At 54.7% G+C, this 25,803-nt stretch overlaps 2 protein-coding genes across 2 annotated transcripts in view; both read left to right on the top strand.

The window, feature by feature from the left end:
* INTS3 (integrator complex subunit 3) overlaps positions 1–17,384 on the top strand; it is a 36,335-nt gene extending 18,951 nt beyond the window's left edge. The window contains exons 8-30 of the mRNA XM_046681941.1: positions 305–434; positions 1,746–1,843; positions 3,400–3,591; positions 4,547–4,634; positions 5,137–5,216; positions 5,665–5,756; positions 6,101–6,207; positions 6,948–7,067; positions 7,440–7,569; positions 8,001–8,055; positions 8,289–8,392; positions 8,918–8,962; positions 9,167–9,286; positions 11,075–11,228; positions 12,311–12,379; positions 13,232–13,307; positions 13,726–13,839; positions 14,194–14,242; positions 15,189–15,356; positions 15,712–15,812; positions 15,985–16,057; positions 16,266–16,422; positions 16,528–17,384. Coding sequence (XP_046537897.1) covers positions 305–434; positions 1,746–1,843; positions 3,400–3,591; positions 4,547–4,634; positions 5,137–5,216; positions 5,665–5,756; positions 6,101–6,207; positions 6,948–7,067; positions 7,440–7,569; positions 8,001–8,055; positions 8,289–8,392; positions 8,918–8,962; positions 9,167–9,286; positions 11,075–11,228; positions 12,311–12,379; positions 13,232–13,307; positions 13,726–13,839; positions 14,194–14,242; positions 15,189–15,356; positions 15,712–15,812; positions 15,985–16,057; positions 16,266–16,422; positions 16,528–16,605 — 2,400 coding nt within the window. The 3' untranslated portion in view covers positions 16,606–17,384. The remainder of the gene's footprint in view (positions 1–304; positions 435–1,745; positions 1,844–3,399; positions 3,592–4,546; positions 4,635–5,136; positions 5,217–5,664; positions 5,757–6,100; positions 6,208–6,947; positions 7,068–7,439; positions 7,570–8,000; positions 8,056–8,288; positions 8,393–8,917; positions 8,963–9,166; positions 9,287–11,074; positions 11,229–12,310; positions 12,380–13,231; positions 13,308–13,725; positions 13,840–14,193; positions 14,243–15,188; positions 15,357–15,711; positions 15,813–15,984; positions 16,058–16,265; positions 16,423–16,527) is intronic.
* Positions 17,385–18,677: 1,293 nt separating this feature from the next.
* SLC27A3 (solute carrier family 27 member 3) lies at positions 18,678–23,175 on the top strand. The gene is made up of 10 exons (XM_046681942.1): positions 18,678–19,503; positions 19,858–20,067; positions 20,398–20,556; positions 20,816–20,940; positions 21,215–21,409; positions 21,514–21,604; positions 21,712–21,910; positions 22,158–22,255; positions 22,393–22,523; positions 22,847–23,175. The coding sequence occupies exons 1-10, from the start codon at positions 18,840–18,842 to the stop codon at positions 23,021–23,023; spliced, it is 2,049 nt and encodes a 682-aa protein (XP_046537898.1). The 5' UTR covers positions 18,678–18,839; the 3' UTR covers positions 23,024–23,175.
* The last annotated feature ends 2,628 nt before the right edge of the window (positions 23,176–25,803 follow it).

The raw sequence follows: 25,803 nt of genomic DNA, 5'->3' as shown, positions 1-25,803 counted from the left end.
TTGGTCTCCCTTGACCTGGGTCAAAACAATGCTGGGAGGAGAGGGGTGTAGGTTAATGTGAAAGCCAGCAGGGCTTCCGCAGTTTCCAGTAAACTCTCATCCTTGATATCAGTCCCCAGTTTCCAGCTCTCTTCCCCTGAGCAGTTAGGAGCCAACCCCTTGGTTCCAGAAGAAATAATATAGTCCCTTCGACCCTCTTTCCTTCCCTTTCTAGAACGTGTTGTTCCTTTGTCCTCCCTGTAGCAGGTAAACAATCCATGTTTTTCTTCTTTCCTGTCCTCCCCGCACCGCCCCCCCCATCAAGTTCATGGAATGTTTGATGATTGGCCGGGACCTTGTGAGACTACTTCAGAATGTTGCCAGGATACCAGAATTTGAACTGCTTTGGAAAGATATTATCCATAACCCTCAGGCCTTAAGTCCTCAGTTCACAGGTAAGTAAGGCTGGGTCTCCTGTGCTTGAGAGGTGGAAGGTCAGTGTATGTACTGCTAAGTCAAGAGGGCAGAGGTTGGTGGGTCAGAGGCTGTGGCAGTCAGGTGGAGGAAGACTGGGACAGGGCAGGCCCTGCCAAGTACAGCTGGATGTGGGAATGGCAGAGGTACAGAGCAATTCGTGTGGTTCCCAGACGGCCCGTACTTGGCAGACTCAAGCTGTCATTACTGCTATGAGAAAGTGAGATAGAGAACTGTGGTCCTCCTCCTCTCCCGGCAGCTCCTTGGCTCAGGAGGTGAGCTGATGACCAGTGTCCAGCTTCACTGAGTCCAGCAGGGCAGTCAGAGGTCAGCTTGTGAGACTGAGTCAGCAGAGGGGCTGGAATGAGTCCTGCAAGAGAAGGCTCCTCCCCAGAGCAGTCTTGCCTTTGAATTCCAAGGACCCAGCTTGGCCAAAATCCTCTGTGGGGGAGGGAAGAGTCTGTGTGCCTCCCTGTGACAAGGTCCTTTTCATATGGCTCCCCTTGCCAGGGTTCTGCTTATGGTTTGAGCAATAACTGTACAGCTTTGCTCCCCACCCCACCTCCAGCATGCGTGTGTGTGTGCGTACACAGCAGGAAAGCGGTAGTCTAGGACCTAGGAAGTCAGGAGAGAAGAGAGGGAAGTCCTGGTTCTGCCCTATCTTGTACTGCTCTTATATTGAACATGTATTGTGTTGTTTTGAGTGCCTGCTGTGTGCTAGGCACATGTATGTTAACTCATTTAATCCTCAGGACACCCCTGTAAGATGGCTATTTTACTTTCCATATTTACAGATAAAGAAAATGAGGTTCAAGGAGATTAAGTAATTTGCCCAAGGCCACACAGCTAGTAAGTGTCAGAGGCAGGATTTGGATCCAGGTCTGTCTGACTGCAGAGCTTGTGCTTATGCCACAACACCACATTGACCCCAGGACCCAGTGATGGGGCCCCCAGGAGCAGGAAGAGAGCCTAGGGTTGTCCACATTTTCCCCTTAACTTTCCCACATGTTGCCAGCTAGAATGATGTGAGTAGGGGACTCTGGATGGCCAGCAGGAGAAGAGAATGAATATATCTGGGTCCTGGGGACGGTGGTTGGTTGGAGCAGAACATACAGAATGCTGGCTAGAACCCCCACTTGTTCCTATGCTCAACCTCTCTGGGTCTTGTCTTAGAATTCCCCATGAGCAAGACCACTGGCCATCAGTCACCTGGCCCAGGTTCCCCACCTGCCTTCCATTCCTTCTGGTCCTTAGGCTTCTCTCTTTTTTCTTCCCTTCCACACTTGGTTCAGGTATCCTGCAGCTTCTTCAGTCAAGAACATCCCGAAAATTCCTAGCATGTCGTCTAACCCCAGACATGGAGACTAAGCTCCTCTTCATGACATCCCGGGTAAGCTAAGCTATTGCAGCAGGAGGAGAAGTTGCAGGCACTGGCTGGGCTGCTTCTTCCAGCCCAGAGATCTGTTTCCATTGAGTACTGACTGGTGGAGTGGCAGTCAAGTGGTGCCCCCATCTCCCTGGCATTGGGCATGATGGTGCTAAGAACTGGGAATGCGGTGTTGAATAAGAAAGATGCAGTTTGAACTCTTGTGAAGCTTTCAGTCTATCTAAAGCAATCATTAAACCAATAATTGTGTGCAAATGTAATTTCAAATGTGAAATGCGTTATTAAAGATTAGAGTGAGAGTGTTCATTCTGGGAAACTCTCAGGAAGAGAGCTATGGCCTTTTGGTTTCTAAACATGGCTGAATTATGAAAGAATTGCTTGAGGAGCATGTCAAAAATACATCTTCCTGGGGCCCGGCCCGGTGGCATAGCTGTTAAGTTCGCACGCTCTGCTTCAGTGGCCTGGGGTTCGCAGGTAGAGGCAAAAGTAGAGGACGATTGGCACAGATGTTAGCTCAGCAGCAATCTTCCTCAAGCAAAAAGAGGAAGATTGGCAACAGATCTTAGCTCAGGGCCTATCTTCCTAACAAAAAAAAAACCCAAAACTTCCTGGATCCCACTCTCCCAGAGAATCTGATGAATCTGTATTTTTAACAGACATTCCCGGTAACAACTCCTCTGCAGCCAGCCCGGAGTGAGGGAACCACTGCTCTAGCCAACTTTCAGTTTCCTAAGTCATCTAGGAGAACTGTCTAGATCAGTGCTGTCCCATGTGGTAGCCACTAGCCATGTGTTGCAATTTAAATTCGTTAAAATTAAGTAAAATTAAAAATTCAGTACCTCAGTTGGAGTAGCTATATTTTAAGTGCTTAGTGGCCACCATTGTTGCAGAAAGTTTTATTGGACAGTGTTGGCCTAGATGTATCTCTTTTTTTTTTTTTTAACGTTTCTGCTGTCTGTCTTGCTTGAATGTGGGGAATAGAAGAGGAAAACCAGATCTTTCCCCTTATTTAGTGTTGCTGTTTGCAACCACTTAGAGTCTGTTTGGGGAAGGACTTGCTGCAAGGAGGTTTGGAATCTCTGTACCTTGGATAATGATCCTGTCAGGTCATTCAACATCAGAGAGCTGTCAGTCAGTGCTGAGTGGGGAACAGCCTTAGCCCTTGTTCTCGAGGAACATTCCTTGCTGTTCATAAGTGGCTCAGGAAAAGAAGAAAACATTATGCTTAGGACTAGAGATTCGGTGACCAACACCGGAGTGAGGAGCCAAAACTGGACTGCAGTTGCAGTTGGGGGTAAATGTGACATCAGGTTGGTGACAAGAATGCATGTACCACTGGCACGAGAGGTAAGCTAGGAAGATTTTCGGCATTTTTTTAAATTAAGGAAGATTTAATTCAGGACGTCTTCCCAAAGGAGGGGAGACTTGAGAAGACAGTATGAGTTAAGGAATAAATGTGGGAAGAAATTGAAGTCTAGGTTGAATGGTTGAGTGGTGCTCATTTTCCTCTGTCCAGAGATTCCTTCCAGGTTTCTCTTTCCAATGTCCCCTTCCCCCAGGTGCGGTTTGGTCAACAAAAACGATACCAGGATTGGTTCCAGCGCCAGTACCTGTCAACTCCAGACAGTCAGTCTCTGCGCTGTGACCTCATTCGCTACATCTGTGGGGTTGTCCACCCTTCTAATGAAGTGCTGAGTTCAGACATCTTGCCCCGCTGGGCCATCATTGGCTGGCTCCTGACAACGTGCACGGTGAGGGGCTGGGCCAGAGGGTAGAGGCTGTTGGATGGTGAAGGGTCCCTCTGCCCTCGTCTTCCCCATATTTCCCTACTTCTTCCCAATTGTCTGGGCCACCTGCCCCTGAAAGGTCCTTCTTTCACTCTCTCTCCCGAGTGGCAGCCCTGTCCCTCCGCCTTCGTGTCTCTGGGTCACGTACGCTCGTTAGTTCCCATCTGGGTTTGGGGTTGAACAGGCTCATCTCTGCCTTTACTCCTGCTCCCCCAGCCTGGATTTCTGAGGCGCCCCTGTCTTTCCTTTTAGCTTCCAGAAACCACATGTGGTTATTCCTCTGAATCGTTCCTTTCTCAGATTCTGGACTTGTGTTCCTTAGACCCTGACTTTCATGCCTTTTGGCGGCAGCTTAGGACACTTCCCTTCTCTAAACGTAGTGCATCCACAGTGCACCCATTTCCTTCCCAGCCTTTTCGTCCCTGTGCCAGGGGCGGGGAACTCTCCTTCTCCCTCCCACCTCTCCTGACAGGGCCCCTCCCCCATCTGCCTGGGTCTTTGGAATGTGCTGATTCAGATGTGACAACAGGCTATTCCTAGGGGTCTTTCCTTCAGGAATACGCCTGGGGAGCCGGCAAGGGCAGCCTAGAGGCTGGTCAGAGTGCTCTCTCCACTGGGGTGGGGGGGGGGACAGGGGACTCCCAGGCCCAGATGTTCTCCCTTAGGGGATCAGGGACATGTTCTACCGGATGTATGAGAACAGGCCAATCCCTAGCGCCTAGGTTGGTGAGATCACAGGGTGCTCACACTCGTGTACGGACTTGGGTGCCCCTCACCCTGTGGGGGTTCCACCCTGTCTCACTAGGAGCTGAATTTCACAGGTGGAGCAATCACAAGAGCCCTGGAATCTGCCTTGGGCTTCTGAAGGGGAGGGAGCTGGTTGTTGAAATAGCCTTCTTTTTTCATTTCTCTTTTCCAGTCAAATGTCGCTGCCTCTAATGCCAAGCTGGCTTTGTTTTACGACTGGTTGTTCTTCAGCCCAGACAAGGATAGCATTATGAACATAGGTATGTGACCAAGACCAGGCCGTGCCTCTTCCATCCCCCTGGCCCCGCCGCCTTGTCTCGGTGAGAGCAGTCATAAATCTCAGAGCAGTGTGGAGCGGAGCCTGCTTATCTGGGAGCAGTTCCGTTGTTCCTCATTGGTGCTCCCTTGACCTAGAAGGAAAATTGCTTCACTGGGGCCAAGCGATCACTCCACCTGCTTTGCTCCATAGCTTTATGCTTGGACTTCGGGTGGGGAGGGCCTAGGTAGAGGAAAGGGCTGTACCATGTCCTGCTTTTCCTCTCCTACTACCTCCCTCCTCCAAGCTGAGTGCTCGGGACAAGGGAGATGAGGACTCCCAGCTGTTTTGGGGGTTGTCTGCTTTTGAGTCTTCTCGATGGGAGTAGGGGGATGGGAATAGACATGGCTCTCTCTGGAGCCATTCATCTATATTGATACCTCATTTTATGGAGCTGGGAAGAGACTGTCTGATGTAGGGGAACCCTTTAATTCCACATTCTCCAGAACCGGCCATCCTGGTCATGCATCACTCCATGAAGCCCCACCCAGCCATCACTGCCACACTCCTGGACTTCATGTGCCGCGTAAGTGCTGTAGCCCTCTTTTCTCCCTGTGCCTGGCTGAGCAGAGTTAAGTGTGTGTCCCCTCTGACCTTATAGGTCAGTGACTAGGTCTTCCCGGTGCCCCTTGACTACGGGGGCAGAAGTCGTCGTAGGTCCTATCTCCCAAGTTAGGGAACGCCTCCCTTCCATATTCCCACTGTCTCCAGCTGGACCTTCCCATGTCTCCATGGAGTCTCTCAGCCTTGGGGATGATGACTTCACGTAGAATGTAGTCTCCTTGAGGAGCAGTTCTAGTAAGAGTTTCCCATTTTAGCAGCTTGGAATGGTCCGAAACTTTCCAGTTTTTTCTGCAGCCATACTCCCCAATGTCCCCTGATCAAAACTGAGGCAGCTGTTTAGGTCTAATTCAGCAGAACACTCTGGCTGGCAAGTCCTGTTCTCATTCTCTCCTTCCCCTCTTCCCTCCTAGATCATCCCCAACTTCTACCCGCCTCTGGAGGGCCACGTGCGACAGGGTGTCTTTTCCTCCCTCAACCACATTGTGGAGAAACGGGTCTTGGCGTAAGGACTTGAGGAGTCTCTGGGGCAGGGGGAGGTGCTTTCTCATTTTTCCCTTGGTCAGGCACTTCCAGAAAGTGCCAAACCACTGCTGACCCTTCCCCTTGAGAGGTGTAAAAAGTCCTGGCTCCACCTCAGGCTGCTGGGCATGTTCTCTTAAGTCAGAGGAGTTTCTCTCCTGCCGTCATATTACAGAAGGCGTCACGTGCCTCCCCTGTCCCCTGGCGACCTTTCTGAGGATCTGAGTATGGCCCAGTTATACTGGCTGGGCTTAGACCTAGCTCTTCAACTCCATGGTGAGTTAGAAGTGGGGAGCTCTGATGCTGACCTTTCGTGTTTCCCATTAGGCATTTGGCTCCTCTATTTGACAACCCTAAATTGGATAAGGAGCTGCGGGCAATGCTGAGGGAGAAGTTTCCTGAGTTCTGCAGTTCGCCCAGCCCACCTGTGGAAGGTATGGAACGCTCCCATCCCATCCCTTGTTTCAAAAGAGGGATGGAGACATTCAGGGCCCCCGTTTAGGATGTCGTCCTTGTGCAGTTCTCCACCTCTCCAACACTCTCCAGTTCAGCTCCTCCTTCCCCGGCTTCTCTTTTTATTCATTTTTGTGTTGCCGCCTTTGGCTCTCCATCTCCGTCTCATCTTATTTGACTTTCCCTGATCTCTCTTGCTCTCTTCACTCCTGTCTTTTCTCTTACTGAGCTCTCCTCAGTAGCTAGAAGGCTTTCATGGAATATGCGCATCTCACGTTAGCTTTGCCCATCTCTTCTGTCTTCCCAGCCCTGGGCCCTGGCCCCTGATGAGAGGTCATCAGGTTGGGTCTCAAATCTTGTTCCCAGTTCCAGACACACACACACACATTTTTGTTTTAGGGTAAGGGCTTCAGCCAAGCTGAATGTCCCAACTTGGTTTTAAATTAAAGAGCACTTAGGACTGTCCCAGTCTTATCTGCTCGCTGATCCTGAGCTGAGCATAGAGGAGTCATGTCCTGTGCTTTCTTATTCCCGGCAAATCCCCTTGCAAGTCCTAGAGGGTTGTGAGGACAAGACGTTTGTCCTTCCAGGGTCCATATTCCATTTAGGTTATAAACTCCTTGTTCTCCCACTTGCCCTCTGGTCTCCCCTTCCCAGAAGCATGGGTCATATTAGAGGATGTGGGAGCCCATCAAATGCCTTGTCTTTCTTTACTCCCAAGTCAAAATTGAGGAGCCAGTTTCCATGGAGATGGACAACCATATGTCAGATAAGGATGAGAGTTGCTATGACAACGCAGAGGCAGCCTTCAGTGATGATGAGGAGGATCTCAATAGCAAAGGTGAGGCTGGCAGCAAAGGTAGTTCGGCGGGGGGTGTCAACTTCGAGAGGGCCAGTTGGCTGGAGCAGCCTCTGGTCTCTCTGTCACCTTTACCCTATGAGATAGTTTTGTTAGTTTTGTTTGGATGGGACTCCATGGTGCAGAGCCCTGCACTTAGCACTGAAGCAAGAGGGCAAACGGGAGAAGTGGCCCCTGCTGTCGTTTGCTTCCCAGGGCTAGGGCAGGCACATGCTCAGGGAAGCGCTTCAGGTGCTCCCACAGCACTGAGCGAACAATGCGCACCACATGCGTGTGAGGAGGAGCACATTGCGCAGGGGCTGCCTCTGTTGCTGGTGTCTGGGCAAAGTGGCATCTTTCCTAAATCCCTCCCAGGAAAGAAGAGAGAGTTTCGCTTCCACCCTATCAAGGAGACAGTTGTGGAGGAGCCAGTCGATATCACCCCTTACCTTGACCAGTTGGATGAGTCCCTAAGGGACAAAGTGCTCCAGCTACAGAAGGGCAGGTGGGAGCTCCTGTCCCAGGCTTTCCACCTGGTGCTTAGTGGGGTAGCAGGATGGTCTTGGAGGGGACGCAGTGGGTGTACGGAGAGGTGGCTGAAGCTGCACGAGAGGTGCTTCTGCAGTTTAGGTTGGGAGGTGTGGGCTGGGAGTGGGGCAGCCTTGCTCCCCAGCACACCGAGGTCTCCCTCCATTGGTTCTGAGGAGAAGAACCTCTGAGATCTGAAGCAGGATTGTGGGGATTTCCCTTCTCTTTGGACCTGTGCCCAGAGAGCAAAAAATCCTGCCCTAAAAGCTTCCCCACCAAGCCTGGATTCACACAGAGCTCCTTTGTTTTCTCTCTGTGCGTGAGTGTGCTTGTGCACACTGTTCTGGGTGTGTGTCCTGCCCTCTATCATTTACGTCCCTGAGATTTCCTCTCGCTTCTGCACTGCAGTGATACAGAGGCCCAGTGTGAGGTCATGCAGGAAATCGTGGACCAGGTCTTGGAGGTGAGGAACCCCCTACTTAGCGAGGAAGCAGCCCAGCCTGCACAGCTGAGAGCCCCCCAGACAGCTGTCTCCCTCCTTCCCCTCCCCCAGATGGGTCCCCTCTGATGCGGGGAGGGGCTTGCTGATCCTAGAAGTGGAAGCAGATGAGTTCAGGGCTCTGGGTAGTGGGGGCAGGAAGGCTTGGGTCTGGATGGTGATAACCGCCCCCCCCCCCCCCCCATCTCCCTACCCAGGAAGACTTTGACTCGGAGCAGCTGTCCGTCCTCGCCTCCTGTCTACAGGAGCTCTTCAAGGCCCACTTCCGAGGGGAGGTGCTGCCTGAGGAGATCACCGAGGAGTAAGGCTCATCTTTCCTGACTATCCCCCCAGGCCTCAGGGAGCCAGAAGGATGCTCTGATAGCCTGAGTCCAAGAGGCACCTTGCTGTGGACTTGAGAAGAATAATTTGTTCACTTGTTTTTATTCTCCCACATACTAATTTATTTAAAGAAGGACTTATTTTTGCCTGCTGAATGCTGAGCGTATCAGGGCGGTGGGCTGGCACCCCTCCTTCCCTGTGTGTCCTACTCCTGCCACTGCGCCCAGCAGCCCCAGCCTTTGCTGCTTCCGGTGGGGTCGGACCCTTGCCTGGACCCTCCCTGAAGGGCAGGAATCTCTCTTTGAGTGACGAGGACAACCCAGGTTGTGGTTGCATATTAGGAACCTGCTTTCCCTGACCGAGCCTCTGGGGCAGCAGCAGTTTACCTTAGTCCAGGAAAGGAGCAGGCTGGCATCTAGCCTCAAGCTGGTCATCCATGATGTCTGCCTGCAGCCCGCCCTTCCTGGGGTCACATCGACTCTCATGTATCACCCTCCTCTTGTAGGTCCCTGGAGGAATCTGTGGGGAAGCCTCTCTATCTAATATTTAGGTAAGCATCGACTGTAGGAGATGTTGACCCGTCACCGTCCCCTCTGTCGGCACGTGTCCACTTCAGTCCTCGGGTAATGGGACTCCCTTTCCAGGAAGGCAGGGGTGTGCAGTGGGCAAAGACAGCCCATGCCACCCCAGGGCTCCATAGGAGAGTCCGCCCTAGGTGAAGCTCTGCTGCTTTCCTCCCATCTCACACCCCCAGGAACCTATGCCAGATGCAGGAAGACAACAGCAGCTTCTCTCTGCTTCTGGACCTTCTCTCCGAGCTCTATCAGAAGCAGCCCAAAATTGGCTACCACCTGCTCTACTACCTGAGGGCCAGGTGCGTATGGTCCCCACATTAAGAAGGCGGCAGGAAGCTTCCTGGAGAGCCTCTCTCCTACTGTAGGTCCATTCCCTCACCCTTGGCTGTTATCAGCAGAGCCTTCCATGTGTGTGCTTTTTTTTTTTAAATAACAGCTTTAAAGTGTACAATTGAGTGCTTTTTAGTATATTTACAAAGTCATACGACTATCACTACTGTCTAACTTAGAACATTTTCATCACCCCAAAAAGAAATCCCTGCCCATTGGCTGCCATTTTCCCGTTCTCCCTTTCACTCACACCTGTCAACCACTGCTGTGCTTTCTGTCTCCAGATTTACTTATTCTGGATATTTCATCTAAATGGAATCATACAATCTGCGATTTTCCTGACTGACTTTTTTTCACTTAGCATGATGCTTTTGAGTTTTATCACCCTTGTAGCATGTATCATCAGTACTTCATTCCTTTTCATGACCAAATAATACTCCATTGTATGGATATACCACAATTTTTTATCCATTCACCTGTTGATGGACATTTGCGTCCTTTCCATTTTTAAGTCTGTTGTGAATAGAGCTGCTATCAGCATTCATCTACAAATTTTTGCATGGACTTGTTTTCAGTTTTCCTGGGTATATGCCTAAGGATGGAATTGCTGGGTCAAACTATTTTTAAGTTTGTGAGGAAATGCTAAACTATTTTCCAAAGTGACTGCCACCATCATACATTCCCATCAGCAATGTGTGGGAGTTCTAATTTGTCCCCATGCTCCCCAACCCTTGTTATTGTCTGACTTTTTGATTCTAGCTGTCCTGAGTGTGAAGTGGTATCTCACTATGGGTTTGATTTGCATTTCCCTGGTAGCTAATGATGTTGAGCATCTTACTGGCTATTTGTATATTTTCTTTGGAGAAATGTCTATTAGATCTCCTATTTTTTAGTTGGGTTATTTGTCTTTTTATTGTTGATTTTTAATAGTTCTTTATATGTTCTAGATAAAAGTCTCTTATCAAATATGTGGTTTGCAAATATTTTCTACCATTCTCTGGGTTTTCTTTTCACTTTCTTGATGGCATCCTTTGAAACACAAAAGTTTAACTTTTTTTCTCTTTTCATGAGGAAGATTGCCCCTGAGCTAACATCTGTGCCAATCTTCCTCTGTTTTGTGTGTGAGACGCTGCCACAGCATGGCTTGATGAGCAATGTGTAGGTCCATGCCTGGGATCCAAACCTGTGAACCCCAGGCCACTGAAGTGGAACACACAAACTTAACCACTACACCACTGGGCCAACCCCAAAAAGTTTTAAATTTTGATAAAGTCTAGTTTATTTTTTCTTTTGTCACTCGTGCTTTTGGTATCATGAAAATTTACTCCTATGTTTTCTTCTAAGAGTTGTATAGTTTTGGTTCCTGTATTTAGCCCTATAACCCATTCTGAGTTAAGTTTTTTATATGGTGTGAAGTGGGGGTCGCCATGTGTTACTGCTCTCGTGCAGGAGAGAAGGCTTCCTCTAGCCTGACCTGAGCTCCCTCTCTCCTGTTCTTGACTCTCACCAGTTAGTAGCTTCACTAATTGTGGTCAGAGCCCTGTCTGGAGCACTGGGGAAAGATGGGGAAAAACAAGTGTCTCCTGGTTCCTCTAAGTTGTCACGCCCTTAGGGAAGGCAGGGGAGGGCCATTAGACAGATTAGCCCTGGGCATCCAGGGCAAGGGATTCTGGAGTGGGCGTCTGCTGAGGGACGTTGGAAGCTGGGTACTGGGTCCTAGGCTTGGGCTGCTGGCTTAGGCCCAACTGGTCTTGCAGCAAAGCCGCTGCAGGGAAGATGAACCTGTACGAGTCGTTTGCCCAGGCCACCCAGCTGGGTGATCTGCACACCTGCTTAATGATGGACATGAAGGCCTGCCAAGAGGATGATGTGCGGCTACTCTGCCACCTCACACCCTCCATCTACACGGAGGTCAGTGCCTCTACCTGTATCCATGGGATGGGGTGCAGTGCAGGGCACGCTCACGGGAGACTGCCCTATCTCATTGCACACAGCCCTGACCCTCTGCCCAGCCCCACTGACCTCGGTGGACCATCTCTTCCCACACCACAGTTGTCCCCTCCTTCCACCTCTCTTTATTAAAGGTTGAACAATATTTAAAACCACCAGAACTCCTATCCTGTGCTTTGTCTGTGGTGTGAGTTGGGGCCTGGGCCTCTAAACTCGGCTTCTTGGCTTTGGCCCCATCTTCTGGACCCCGGGACAGGTTCCCCAACCAGATCCATGTTCACATATCCCAAGCCCTCTTGCTGTCTGATGGCTGACCCTCGGATCCTCTCTAATGATTCTCAAAGACCAGGGCCTCTGTAGCGAAGACTCGGCTTTCATGTCCCTGGCCCGCTCACAGTCTCTTCTGGGAACTGGGACATAGGAGGAGGTGTCGGCTCTTCCTTCTCTCAGTGAACTTTCCCAGGAACAGGGAAATCAGAGCACTGGGTGTGGGCCTGACAGGAGGGACTGTGACCTCAGCCAGAAACTGGAGGGAGGAGGGTGCCGATGCCCAGCAGATGGCAGTTTCCTCCCTGCTCCCTCCTTGGTGAACTTGCCTCTCCAGAACGGGTCCTGCCTACCCCCCAACTCCCCTCACACACCCCAACACTCTTTGGACCTTCTCTTCTTTGGACGAGAGTCATAGATTGGATTTCTTTGCTGCCAGAGACGCAAATGCTTGTTGCGTCTCCACTCCCTCACAGAACTGACCGTCGTGTCCCATCCCTTCCGGCTGTAGCTTTGTCTCTAGGTAGCGCCCCACTCCTTTCCTTAAACACACACACACACACACTCCTCGTGGTGTGCACACACACACAGCAAAACTTGGGTTCTTCAAGGATTAGATTCCCAGCTTCATAGCTGTCAGATCTCTGTTTCGGGATTTATGTCTGGCTAACCCAGCTGTCCCCTGGGCATGTGGTGAGGAAAGGGGACGGGTTATGAGGTGAAAGCCAGGGGGCACACCTGGACTCCTGCCCTAGTTTCTCTCTTTGTCTGTCCAGTTTCCAGATGAGACCTTGCGGAGCGGGGAGCTGCTGAACATGATCGTGGCTGTTATTGACTCTGCACAGGTGAACACAGGGCTGCACCCGAGAGGCCTGGGAGGCGGGACTGGGGAAATCAGGGCCTCTGCCCCCGCTAGGCCTGCAGATAGGGAGCCTGTGCTGAACAGGCACACTGCTCCTGCCTGCTGCTGTGTGCACATTAGGCCGTGAGGGCTGGAAGGAACGTGGAGCCCCGGGGAGGCAGGCTGGGGCTGGGCCAGGCCCCCTGGAGTTCCCCTTATTCTCCATATTCTTTGGGCATTCCAGTCCACAGGGAAAGTCAGGGGGCTGTTTTTTAGCTCTCAACTGGCCTTCCCCTTGGCTCAGAATGAAAATGGTCAGACCATTTCTGTTTGACCTTTCCACCATGCGTGCGTCCCTGAGAGGCTATAGCTTTGCATGTGTCCATTCTCAGGCCTGAACTGGGATCCCATTTCTGTTCCTCCTCTCCACTCAGTTGCCCCATCCATGAAAGAGGAAGCTTAGCACTGAAGAGTCCTTCCACCCACACCTACAGTCCAGAGCTCAGCTCGTGTGGCCCTCTCCTCCTCCTCAGGCCCAGGCTGGGATGGCTCAGGGGCCTGGACTATGGCCAGGGAGAGAAGTTGCCCATTCTCCCTCTGCCATCAGAGCATGAGGGGTGGTTTTCCTTAACTATTTTTGCCCCAAATATGCCTGTGGTTACCACTCAGGCCTGTTGCTCCTTTAGCAGCCCCTCCATCCTTCAGAGACCTGGCATCCATCATGTGTCAGTTCCTCCCCATCCCTTTAAACTAGGCTGTCACTTCCTCAGGGTTTCCCTGTGTGAGCCCTGCTGCTTCTCCTTCCATAATGTCTTCCTGGCCTCTTAGAACCAGTGGGTTCTGCCTTCTTCCTCAGCTCCAGGAGCTGGTCTGCCATGTGATGATGGGGAACCTGGTCATGTTTCGAAAAGACTCGGTCCTCAACATACTCAGTAAGTGAGCAAACCCTTAGGTACCCTGGGAGAAGGGGGACGGGTGGGCAGCCCTGTGTATTTTCTAGTAACAGGAAAACTGGTTCTGGGACTGACAATGGGATAGAATGTCACTCCACCCTGCTGTGTGGTCTTGGGCAGTGTCTCTCTGGATTCCTATTTCTTGCTCTGTAAAATGGAAGACTTATCTTTGCCCCCCCACCACCCCCTCCCCCACCCCGGGGCTGATGGGAGGACAGAAGCTCTGCGAAGGCTTTGGGACTGCGCTTTGTGTGGAAAGAGAAAGTATCTGTAGACTTAGGACCACTGTCCCCGCCCCTGTACCATCCCTGCTTGCAGTGCTGGTAGTCAGTGCATTGGCCCTCTGTGTATGTGCATGAGAGAGAGAGAGAATATGTTTCTTCTCTGTCTCTTGCAGTCCAGAGCCTGGACTGGGAAACCTTTGAGCAGTACTGTGCCTGGCAGCTCTTCCTGGCCCACAACATCCCCCTGGAGACCATAATCCCCATCCTGCAGCACCTCAAATACAAAGGTGAGTAGTGCTGTGGGTAGAGAGCATGGGGGAGAGGACACTCCTGGTCCTAGAGGCCTCTAGGCTTCTAGCTGAGCCAGATCCACTGCTCCCCTTCCCACCGAAGGGTGGAAGGGCGGGCGCCCTGTCGGTCGCTCCTGCCCTTTAGATGACTCCTGCAGGCCCACTCTGAGCCCGGCACGGGGCTGGGGCTCAGGTGGCTGGGGATTTTATGGGAGTTGGGTGGGGGATGTTCTTCCTGTCCCTTGTGGAAGATTGTCCTTGCTCCTTCCAGTGGTTGGGGATGGGAGAGGTGCCAGGATTTTTTCCTGTTTTTATGCATTCCTCTGAACACCCTCTACCCTTCCCCCACAGAGCACCCAGAGGCCCTGTCCTGTCTTCTGCTCCAGCTCCGAAGAGAGAAGTGAGTTCCACCCCAGGGGCTCTTTAGCTCCTCATCCCAACATGCCAAGAGATGCTGCCATATAAAGGGCTTCTGTCTTGCTCCTTTGCCCATGTTTTTTCCTGTTGTTGACATCTGCTTATTCTGCCCTTCCCCCAAGGTGATTTACAAATAAGCAGCTCTCCTGGGATCTGGGCTTCCTCTCGACTTTACCCCCCTGCCCACCAGGAGCTGCCCTCGGAGGTGGGGACCGGACATCCCTGTTTCCTGCTACCACAGCAGTTCTAATCCCCGGTGGCTGCTCCCCTCCCCCACGCTCCTGAGGCCACAACGTGGCTAATCCAAGAGGGGGAGGGTCAGCACAGAGGGGCCACACACCCCCCTCCCTCTATCACAGGCGCTTTTCCAACAGCCCCAGATAAATGGGGCAACAGCTGTGTATCCTTTCCTTCCTATCTCCTTGCCTGCCTTCCCCCTTTTCTCCTCTCTCGCCTGAGAGACTAGAAGCGGGACAGAGTGTCCTGAAGGAAGTGGGCAGGTGGAGGGCTGGGTGGGGCTGTGGCTTCCCAGCCCCGTCTCCTGCGCCTTCCTCGGCTGGGCAGGGCTAGGGGGCGTCCACACACCACATGCTGGTCCTCTTGCCTCCCTGGCCCAATTCCTGACTGTTCTGGGCAAAGTAGGGGATATTTGATGGGCCTCCTCCCAACACACATGCACGCACCTTCTACTACCACAGAAACTGAAGAATCTCACTTCTTGTCTCCTGGCTTCCGCAAACAATGAACCCAGGCATTCCTTGGCCCAAAGTGAAGAGGGAGAGGGATGTGAGAGTAGGAGGCTACAGCGAGACTCGTGTGGAACAGGGATGGGGAGGCTGGGGTTTGGCAAGTAAGTAGGTGGGAGAGATCCAGCGGTGCCTGAGGCCAGCTGTGCGAGCAGTTGCCCACCGCCCCTCTTACACCCCCAGGCCCAGCGAGGAGATGGTGAAGATGGTGCTGAGCCGGCCATGCCACCCTGACGACCAGTTCACCACCAGCATCCTGCGGCACTGGTGCATGAAGCACGATGAGCTGCTGGCCGAGCACATCAAGTCCCTGCTCATTAAGAACAACAGCCTCCCACGCAAGAGGCAGAGGTGGGACATGGGCCCTGTGGAGACCCTCCAGGCCAGGGCTGCCCGCTGTCCACAGCTCCACCAGGGCAGTCCAGTGCGATCTCTGCCTGGTTTGTGGGCGACATCTAGTGGTCCGAAGCTACATAGCATGCAGGACCACTGTGGCCCCTTCCCCTCTTTTCCTAGTGCCCTGTGGCTGGTCCCTGATCTAGGCACACCTCCCTTCCCCCACTCCCCCCCTCCCAGTCCTCCTCTCCCCCTCTCTGGATAGTCTGCCTCTCTCTGTCTTAAGGTGGGACCCTGATGGGGGAGGGTGTCTCCCACTCCTGGAGCCCTCACCTCAAGTTCAGACTCTCGCTCTCTGACTTCCCCACAGCCTGAGGAGCTCCAGCAGCAAGCTGGCCCAGCTGACTCTGGAGCAGATCCTGGAGCACTTGGACAACCTGCGTCTTAACCTAACCAACACCAAGCAGAACTGTATGCTTCCCAGCCCTCTCTGAGTCTGGCATGCACCATGCTGCTTTGGCTCAGACCACCCCTGGAGCCGAGTGGGGCGGGGGCAGGAGAAAATACCTCTTGGGTACCATTGAATAAGCCCCAGACATCTCATTGTTCTTCCTTTCCTGCTCTCCCTTCCTTTTCCCTCTAGTTTTTAGCCAGACCCCAATTCTGCAAGCTCTGCAGCATGTCCAGGCAAGCTGTGATGAAGCCCACAAGATGAAGTGAGGCTCCTTGCGCTTTTGGCCTTGGGAAGTAGTGGGAGAAGGCCTGGGGGCTGGGGGGGCCTGCGGGGGACACAGACTTAATGACCAGCAAGACCATGGGGTTGAGGAGAAATAGAGACCTGGGTGTGGAGCAGAGAAACGGTCGGAAGGGCGGCCATAGGGCCAGGCTGCCCCCGCTCTGAGAGCTCATGCTCCTCTCCCGCAGGTTCAGCGATCTGTTCTCCCTGGCCGAGGAATATGAGGACTCTTCCACCAAGCCACCCAAGAGCCGGCGAAAAGCAGCTCTGTCCAGCCCCCGAAGTCGAAAGAATGCCACACAGCCCCCCAATGCTGAGGAAGAGTCAGGCTCCAGCAGTGCCTCGGTGAGACCCCTAGCCATGCACGGGAGGGGCAGGAGCTGTGGGGTGCAGGTGGAGTTGGGCCCAGCAGCTGCCCAGGCTACTGATCCCCACCCCCATCTCTTCCAGGAGGAAGAAGACACGAAACCGAAGCCCACCAAGCGGAAACGGAAAGGGTCCTCTGCAGTGGGGTCTGACAGTGACTGAGGCCCTGTGCTCCCCATCCCATCCCCAGTTGGACTGCCCTCCCCTACTTGGTGAATCACAGGTTATTAGGGGCTGGGGAGATAGTGGGTGAAACACCCTCTCCCCATCCCAAAGCTCACCCGGTGGGAAGCCCGTGCTGCCTCCTCTGGCCCAGCCTGAGAGCTGCCATGCAGCCCCCAGCCCCTCCTCCCTTCTCTCTGGGGGCCTCCGGCCCCATCACACTGCTGCTCCCACCGATACTCGGGTTCCCACTGAAGCCAGAGGCTGTGCAAAACTGGGCTGTGGTGGAAGTCCTCAGCCCCCCGCCCCCTCCCCCAGCCTCCCAAAGAGCTATTTCGAAATAGAAGAGAAATGGCAAAGGGGAGCTGGCCAGAGAGGCCAGAACGAGAGTAAAGACTCAGTGTGTGGCGCCCCTTCCCACCCCCCTTTCAGGTCTTGATGTGCTCTGAGCAGGCATTACAGTCGCTCTCCATACACCAGTACGACACGGGCATTTAACCAGTGACGTGGTCAGGCTGCAAATGCCACCAGTGTTCAGGCAGGAACCCGAGAGGGAGGCTACAGCCCCACCTGGTGTGCCCTGGAGGCTTGTGTTGGCCTGTGGTTGGCACCTCAGGCTGGGCCAGGGCCCCGGGGAGGCAGAGACACCCTCCACAGAACTGTCAAATGGTCCCACTTCTTTGATTCTGTCTTTTGTTTCTTTCTTTTCTTTTCTTTTGGCAGAGATAATCGTGTTTTAAACATTGTTTTTAAATGACAATAAAACAAGCCAGAACCTCTTTTGTGCCAGAGTTGCTGCCCCTACTCACCCTGTGCACGTGCAGGTAGTGCCATTTAATTGGCAACGCTCCTTGTGGCTTCACAACTGCCCCCTTTTCCCTTCCTGCCTGCCCCCCTTCTTGCCTGGAGCACAAGGTGCTTGGCTTTGCCCCCCATCCTTCCTGCTGCCGCTGGTGGCCTGGGCCAGGCACTGACCTGTCCAGGCAGAAATTGATGCCAGCACCATCTCCTCATAGGCTGAGGTCTGTCCTTACTCATCTCAAGAAACTAGAGGCTTCCAAAAGCTAGTGCTTGCCATCCTCCAGCTTAGTCAGTCTGTGCTTGCAGCTACTGGAGGCCTCACTGCGGGGCTGAGGGCTGCTCCCTCTCTCTGGAAGGAGACGAGGTGCCTGGCGGAGAGGATTCAGGTACCAGGGAGAAAGAACCCTCTTTCTTCCAGTCTGGCCACTTGCTGAGCCATGGGTACCAGCAGAAAAGAGCTCCTTGGCTCTGCTTTTGTGCCCTAGCGGTCCAGGGAGGTTGGATGGCAGGCTGAGGGGAGAGGAGTGAAGTTTGGGCTGACTGCAGACAGCACCTCCTATTTCAGCCTGCACATATGTCTTGTACAGAATCCAGGTTCTCCCGCATCTCAAAGCTGCTACTCTTTCCTTTGAAAGGTCTAAACCGCCTAAGGCCCCCTTTTCCTTCCTCGCTCCTTCCCAGTTTCCTCTGCCCCAATTAAAACCAGGATGGAAAGCATTTGCTGGCTGGCCCTAATTATTGTACCCTTGCCCAAAGGGAGGGGCCTCCACCGTGGCCTCTCCAGGAATCTGTCTGGGCCTCCACCTTTCCCCTACTTAACTCTTGCCCCCACCACCCCATCCCCTGGGGTTGCTGCTGCAGCTGGCAGCTGGAGGGAGGGCACGGGTCTGGCTCTCTTGCCGGGACTTGCAGCTCCAAACAGGCAAGGGGCTGAGTTCTTCAGTCTTTCTTGGGAGAGCAGTGGCACCCTCCCATCACGGGTGGAAAAAGGGATAGAAGAGGGAAAGATGGACTGGGAGCCAAATCAGACCAGGACTTCAAAGTCTAGCCAGTTGCCTAAACTGCCCTTGAGGAGAAAGAACCTAAACTGGGACACGACCCAGGGATTGAGGAAAGGCTTCAGCGCTGACTAGGACCTGGTAGGGTGCGGGCTGCGGGGAGTCCCGGAGGGAGCGCGTCCAGGGCGGGGCATAGTCTTGGGGAGGGCCAAGAGTGCGGGGCCGCCCCTGTCACACGCACTCCTCCCCGGCCTCTGCTCGCCGCCCGTGGGGAGGGGGGAAGCTGGGTGGGAAGGGGCGTGTGCCAGCGCACGCGCGCTCCCGGGAAGGAGAGGTCTAAGCAGGAACGAGCGGCCCCAGTTTTTGGGAAGGGAGTATCCAGGCTGTCTGCAAGCGGCTGGGACCAGACGGGGCCGAGTCGAGGAAGAGGGCACCATGGCCGCCCTCCTGCTGCTGCCCCTGCTGCTGCTGCTGCCGCTGCTGCTGCTGAAGCTGCACCTCTGGCCGCAGTTGCGCTGGCTCGCGGCAGACTTGGCCTTCGCGGTGCGCGCTCTACGCTGCAAACGGGCTCTTCGAGCGCGCGCCCTGGCCGCGGCGGCCGCCGACCCGGAAGGTCCCGAGGGGGGCTGCAGCCTGGCCTGGCGCCTCGCGCAACTGGCTCGGCAGCGCCCCGCGCACACCTTTCTCATTCACGGCGCGCGGCGCTTTAGCTACGCGGAGGCCGAGCGCGAGAGCAACCGGGTGGCGCGTGCCTTCCTGCGTGCTCGAGGCTGGGACTGGGGGCCCGGCGGCGGCGCAGGGGGCGCCGGGGAAGGAGAGCGGGCGTCGCACGGCGCCCGAGACGCGGCGGCCGGAAGCGGCGCGGCGCCGGCGGTGTGGGAAGGGGATGGCGCGGCCGGAGCTGGAGAAACCGCTGCCCCTCTGGCACCTGGGGCCACCGTGGCGCTGCTCCTCCCCGCCTGCCCAGAGTTCCTGTGGCTCTGGTTCGGGCTGGCCAAGGCTGGCCTGCGCACGGCCTTTGTACCCACCGCCCTGCGCCGGGGTCCCCTACTGCACTGTCTCCGCAGCTGCGGTGCGCGCGCGCTAGTGCTGGCGCCAGGTAAGGCTGCAGTGCCCACCCGACGGGGGCGGGACCAGCCGCAGAAAGGGGCGTGTCAGGGAAGGGTTGGGGCTCGCAGGGAGGCAGAGCTATCTCTGGGGTTCTGAAAAGGTGAGTGGGGATATGAGTCCCTGGGTTTGTGAAAGGATGCAGCTGGGTCTTTAGTTCCCAAGGATTCCCGAAGAGTCGGGCTCCAGGTCCCAGATCCGTGACGGGTCGTCCGTAGTCTTCACCTTCACCCAAGAACAGTGCGGAGCAAGGAGGGGCGGGGGCCGGGGGCAATGGGCTAAGGGGTGAGGAAGGCCTCTCCGTAGCGGTCGAGCCGCCCGAGCTGTGCTTTCCCACCCCATCCAGAGTTCCTGGAGTCCCTGGAGCCCGACCTGCCGGCCCTGAGAGCCATGGGGCTCCGCCTGTGGGCTGCAGGTCCGGAAACCCATCCTGCTGGAATCAGCGACTTGCTGGCTGAGGCATCGGCTGAAGTGGGTGGGCCGGTGCCTGGGGCCCTCTCTGCCCCCCAGAGCATAATGGACACGTGTCTGTACATCTTCACCTCTGGCACCACGGGTGAGGGCTGGACACCGTGCTTACCTCCCAGAAACTATGACAGAGGAAGAAGGGAACAGGAACTGTGACCTCCTCAGTTCCCCAGCTACCCCTCCAACTCCCCCCCGCCCAAGAGGATGCTAATCCCAGCGGCCATATCCTCTCTCTCGCCAACCTCCCACCCCTCTTCATTTCTCCACCTCCCCAAACTTCCCACATTTCCTGGCCGCCCTTCTTCTCGGCTTCAGTCTTGCCTCCGCCTCTTTCTGTGGGAAACCCAGCAGGGGCCAAGAGAGAGGCAGGGCTTGGAGGTCGGGCCCTTCCCCTGATCTCCCGACCCCCACCCCGCAGGCCTCCCCAAGGCTGCTCGGATCAGTCATCTGAAGATCCTGCAATGCCAGGGCTTCTACCAGCTGTGCGGCGCCCACCAGGAGGACGTCATCTACCTCACCCTCCCACTCTACCACATGTCTGGCTCCCTGTTGGGCATTGTGGGCTGCCTGGGCATTGGTCAGTGTCCCCCACCCTAACCCTCCACTCAGTCCCCCAGCACGTGTTTGTTCCAGCAACCATTTATTAAGTATCTGTGTGGTGTGCTCACCTGGGGATGCTTCCTGAGTCCTTCAGGGTAGAGAATCAAATGTCACAGCAGGGCCTTCCCGGGCACCCCACTACAGTGAAGGCTAGTGTCTGGGAAGGAGGGGGTCAGGGCTCCCGTGGAAGCCTTTAAAATCACCTCCTTCCTTCTCTTCCTCCCCGCTTCTGGCAGGGGCCACCGTGGTGCTGAAGTCCAAGTTCTCAGCTGGTCAGTTCTGGGAGGACTGCCAGCAGCACAGGGTGACAGTGTTCCAGTACATTGGGGAATTATGCCGATACCTCGTCAACCAGCCCCCGGTACGTGGGCACAGATCCCGGGCAGAGCCGAGGCAGGCAGATGGGCAGTGGATGGGAGACACTGAGACAGCTGTCAGGACGCTGGAGGGAGAGGAAGCAAGGAGAGGAAAGTGGCAGGGTGGGAAGGAGCCTGGGGTGGGAGGACAGCTGATGCTGAGGGCATCTGACGGAGGACATAGTGCAAGGGGCTTCTGGGGAGTGGGAAACAGAACTTCTCTTTGGGGAGCTGGCATCTGGGTATTGAAGCTCCTGCCGATCTCCCGACTCCTCTCAGACCAAGGCAGAACGTGGACATAAGGTCCGGCTGGCGGTGGGCAGCGGGCTGCGCCCAGACACCTGGGAGCGTTTCGTGCGGCGCTTCGGGCCCCTGCAGGTGCTGGAGACGTATGGTCTGACAGAGGGCAACGTGGCCACTTTCAACTACACAGGACGGCCAGGCGCTGTGGGACGCGCCTCCTGGCTTTACAAGGTGAGTAGCGGGGAGGGAACTGGAGGACCCAAGGCACTGGGGAGGGGCTGGCGCGGAGGGGCTCATGCAACTGAAATGACCTTGACCTGGTCTCCCTTCCCCAGCATGTCTTCCCCTTCTCTTTGATTCGCTATGATGTCACCACAGGGGAGCCGATCCGGGACACCCGAGGGCACTGTGTGACCACATCTCCAGGTTTGTCCTCAGGTGGAGTGGGCGGGGGTGGTGGAGCTGGCAAAGGAAGGTTGGAATTGGAGAGTGGAGTCAGAGGCAGCCACCCCTGACCCCAATGACTCTGCCAGGTGAGCCAGGGCTGCTGGTGGCCCCTGTGAACCAGCAGTCCCCATTCCTGGGCTACGCTGGGGGGCCAGAGCTGGCCCGCGGAAAGCTGCTGAAGGATGTCTTCCGGCCTGGGGATGTTTTCTTCAACACTGGGGACCTCTTGGTCTGCGATGATGAAGGCTTTCTTCGCTTCCATGACCGGACTGGAGACACCTTCAGGTATCTGTCCATAACCTCCTGAGTCCTTTCCTGGGCATCTCATCTCTGTGCCCAAAGCCCCTAACCTCCCCACCCTAACCTCCCGCCCCAGCCCAGCTCCTCATCCAACCTCTCACCTCACACCTGCAAACCCTGCTGCCCTGTGACCATCTGCGCCCTCCCCTCATCCCTGACCTCTTTCTCTCCCCACCCAGCTCATAAGGCCCTGACCTCTGACTCCCAGTGTTACATCTCTGCTCTCTGGCAGGTGGAAGGGGGAGAATGTGGCCACGACTGAGGTGGCAGAGGCCTTGGAGGCCCTGGGTTTTCTTCAGGAGGTGAACGTCTACGGAGTCACTGTGCCAGGTGCCGAGGCATGGGAGGCAGGGGGCACCCGGCCCACCACCCTGAATGGGTGGGTGTTCCTCGGGTGCAGGGAACATGAGGCCTTGTGGTGGTCAGCCACTGCAGCTGACCCTGCCCCCACCTGCCCCACCACCCAGGGCATGAAGGCAGGGCTGGAATGGCAGCCTTGGTTCTGCGTCCCCCCCACTCTTTGGACCTTCAGCAGCTCTATGCCCATGTTTCCGAGAACTTGCCACCTTATGCCCGGCCTCGATTCCTAAGGCTCCAGGTAACCAGCCACTCCTGCTCCAACCCCTCACCCCAAATATCCGCAGTGGTCAGTGGCTCCCAAGCCCCACAAAGGGACCCCCATGTCATACACCCTGTGAAGAGAAAGAACATTTCCTTCCCAGACACAGGCATTCACCCCCTTCGCTCCCTGTACCCCTCCTCCAGACCTGGCTGCCTCCCTTCCCTGTCACCTGCTCCCCTAAACCCTGACCTTGTTCACGCCCTTTCCCCAGACCTGCCCCTTAACAAATGCAGGGAACTCGCCTGAACCACCTGGGCAGAGTACCCTTTCTACAGCTCCCTCTGACGTCCCCTCCCCAGGAGTCTCTGGCCACCACAGAGACCTTCAAGCAGCAGAAGGTTCGGATGGCAAAGGAGGGCTTTGACCCCAGCGTACTGTCTGACCCGCTCTACATTCTGGACCAGGCTGGGGGCGGCTACGTGCCCCTCACCCCTGCCCGGTACCATGCCCTCCTGGCTGGGGACCTTCGCATCTGAGAGCCCTGCGTGCCGAGGCGCCTGAGGAAGGGACTTCGTGGGGCGGGGCACGGCAGGTGTATGGGGGCTAGCAGGGATCTTTTCTATACCAGACTTGTAACCATTATTTTGTAATAAATGGGGCTGGAACCAGTCTGCCTCTGCCTTTCTGATCTACAGTATCCCTCTTCCCTGGCTGTCTGTTGCTCCGCTTGCCTCTGATGTTTTCTCCTGGCACAGAGCCCCTGCACTCCTGCCCGGAGTTTATGGGGGCCGAGCTCAGTGTCTGGGCCTCGTTATTGTTCCTCTCAGGGGCCCTGTGGGATCCTTGTCCTTGGAGAACCCCTGGTGACTGATATCTGTTCTGTGTGCGACCGCCCCAGTCACTCCCTGAGCACGGGGCCCCGCTGCTCTCTCTGGGGAGCTGGCGGGCCTGAGGGGTTTGCTCAGTAGCAGAGGTGGACAGAGGCATGGAGACGCGCCCCCGTGGCCAGTGGAAGCATCTCCACAGACTCAGGTGTGGTTGGGGCCTGGGGAGGAGTCTCAGCCAGGCGAAACCAAGGTCTGATTTTGGGGAAAAAGATACTCTAGGCACCCTCTCCCCTCACAGCTCTTTGATAAGCCAGTCAGAGGGGATGGAAGGGGGGGGGGCCACTCAGCCCCCAACTCAGATGTTCCTAATTTTATCTAATCTTAGTCATACATTCCCAGAAGTAGCAGCCCAGGTAGGGGCCCCTCAGGTTCTGGGAGAGTTTGACTGAAGCCCCTCCTTGGAGCAGGGCTCGGAGCCTGTGTGTGCGTGTGGTGCAGGAGGGATGGGGGGATCAAAAGGAAAAAGGCCTCTCCTCAGCCCCCTAATGAGGCGTCAACTTTATCTCTCCCCTCCCAAGTCCTCTCCCCAACCTGTGAGGTCAGGGGACGCGCTCCCCCACCAACTGTGGGTCTCTATGGCTCACCCTCCTGCTCCAAAACGTACACCTTGCCCCGGCCTCCACCAACAAACCCAATTCGGAATCACCAACAGACTAATTGAAGCGCACGCTGAGGGTGGGTGACATCTTCACACACTGACCAATAAATGAGGAGTCTGGCCCATTCTGCTGCTCACCCCTCTCATCCACCCCAAGAGGCATGCAGTAGTTAGGGTGTGCCTGGGGGTGGCAGGGGGTGGGATGCGGTGGGTAGGCGCATCACGTGGCTACAGGCGGTGCCTCCCACAGCTGCTCTCTTACAACCTCAACTCAGCCCAGGTTTCCCAGGACTCTGAGCTGAGCAGCCTTGTCCTCCCTCATGGGATCACTCAGCCCGTTCTTGCCCCCACAATCCCTGTTTCATTGGGTCTAAATCTGCACTGTCCACTAGGGTGGCCGCTAGCCGCACGTGCTTATGGAGGGCTTGAAATGGGGCCAGTCTGAAGCGAGACGTGCTATAAGTGTAAAATACCAGGTTCCAAAGACTTAGTTCCAAAAAAAAAGAATTAAAATATTTCCGTAATAATTGTCTTTATTGCTTGTATGTCGAAATACTATTTTGGATGTATTGGGTTAAATAAAATATATCAAAATGAATTTCACTTGTTTATTTGGACTTTTGTAAATGTGGCTACTAGAAAATTCAGAATTAAATATGAACCAGGTTGTATTTCTACTGAACAGTGCTGGCCTAACTCCTCTCCCACACCTCGCTCTGCAGACCTGCAGATGCCGAGTGTAACATGGCGGGTGGATCTGTGTGGCGCCTGCTCTTGGGTGTCTGCGCTTCAGCAAGGACAGCTCCGAGGGGGGAGTTCTGGGCCAATCAGCGGAGCCAGGTGTCCGGGGCTGGCCTTCCATCCTCCAGACCGAGCCTCGGCTCTGAGCCGGCTTTGCCACAGAGGCTGTAACTACTGGCAGAAATTGAGGGCTGCAAGAAGGCAGACCTGTGATCCAAAAGAATTAGGTTTTCCATTTATCACAATTAAAAATAAACTTGAAAAGAATTGTTTTCCTACAAAATATCCTTTGGTGTAAAATAAAACGGAATTAGGAGATAATTTGTGAAGATGGACTAGATCAGTCCTCAGGTGGTGCTGTCCCCTCTCAGGAGGCTGGTGCTCCGCTCAGGGATGTGGCTGGAGGGCGGGGACCCGGGAACTTGTGTCACCCCTGCCTCCAGTCATGGCCAGTCTCAGTGCTGTGTCTGTGGATTCCCCGGGGCATCTGACAAATTGAGGGACCCGTAAAGGCCCTGGGGGCAGCAAACCACACTGCCTGGCTTTCTTTACAGCCAGCCAGTTAAGAATGGTGCATATATATATATATAATTGAGTTCTTAATAGTTTACATCATTGTGAAATTTCAGTTGTATATTATTTCTTGTCTGTCCCCACATAGGTGCTCCCCTTCACCCCCTGTGCTCACCCCCTATCCCCTTTCCCCTGGTAACCACTGAACTGTTTTCTTTGTCCATGTGCTTGTTCATATTCCACATATGAGTGAAAGCATTTGGTGTGTCTATCCCAGTCCAGCTTATTTCACTTAGCATAATTCCCTCCAGGCCCATCCATGTTGTTGCAAATGGGATGATTTTGTCTTTTTTATGGCTTAGTAGTATTCCACTGTGTGTGTGTGTGTGTGTGTATATATATATATATACACACACACCCACCACATCTTTATCCAGTCATCAGTCAATGGGCATTTGGATTGTTTCCATGTCTTGGCTATTGTGAATAGTGCTGCAGTGAACATAGGGGTGCATATGTTACTTTGGATTGTTGATTTCAAGTTGTCTGAGTAGATATGTTAGTTCTTTCTTTAGTT

The sequence above is a fragment of the Equus quagga genome, chromosome 13 (assembly GCF_021613505.1).
Source record: "Equus quagga isolate Etosha38 chromosome 13, UCLA_HA_Equagga_1.0, whole genome shotgun sequence".
NCBI classification, from domain to species: Eukaryota; Metazoa; Chordata; class Mammalia; order Perissodactyla; family Equidae; genus Equus; species Equus quagga.
This window is presented reverse-complemented; position numbering and strand designations above follow the sequence as displayed.

Excerpts from the sequence above, each read along its gene's own strand:
- SLC27A3 (XM_046681942.1), top strand. The coding sequence starts at position 18,840 with ATGGCCGCCCTCCTGCTGCTGCCCCTGCTGCTGCTGCTGCCGCTGCTG. Across the intron at positions 20,557-20,815 it reads TGTGGGCTGCCTGGGCATTG|GGGCCACCGTGGTGCTGAAG; the intron begins GTCAGTGTCCCC and ends CGCTTCTGGCAG. Across the intron at positions 21,911-22,157 it reads CGGACTGGAGACACCTTCAG|GTGGAAGGGGGAGAATGTGG; the intron begins GTATCTGTCCAT and ends GCTCTCTGGCAG.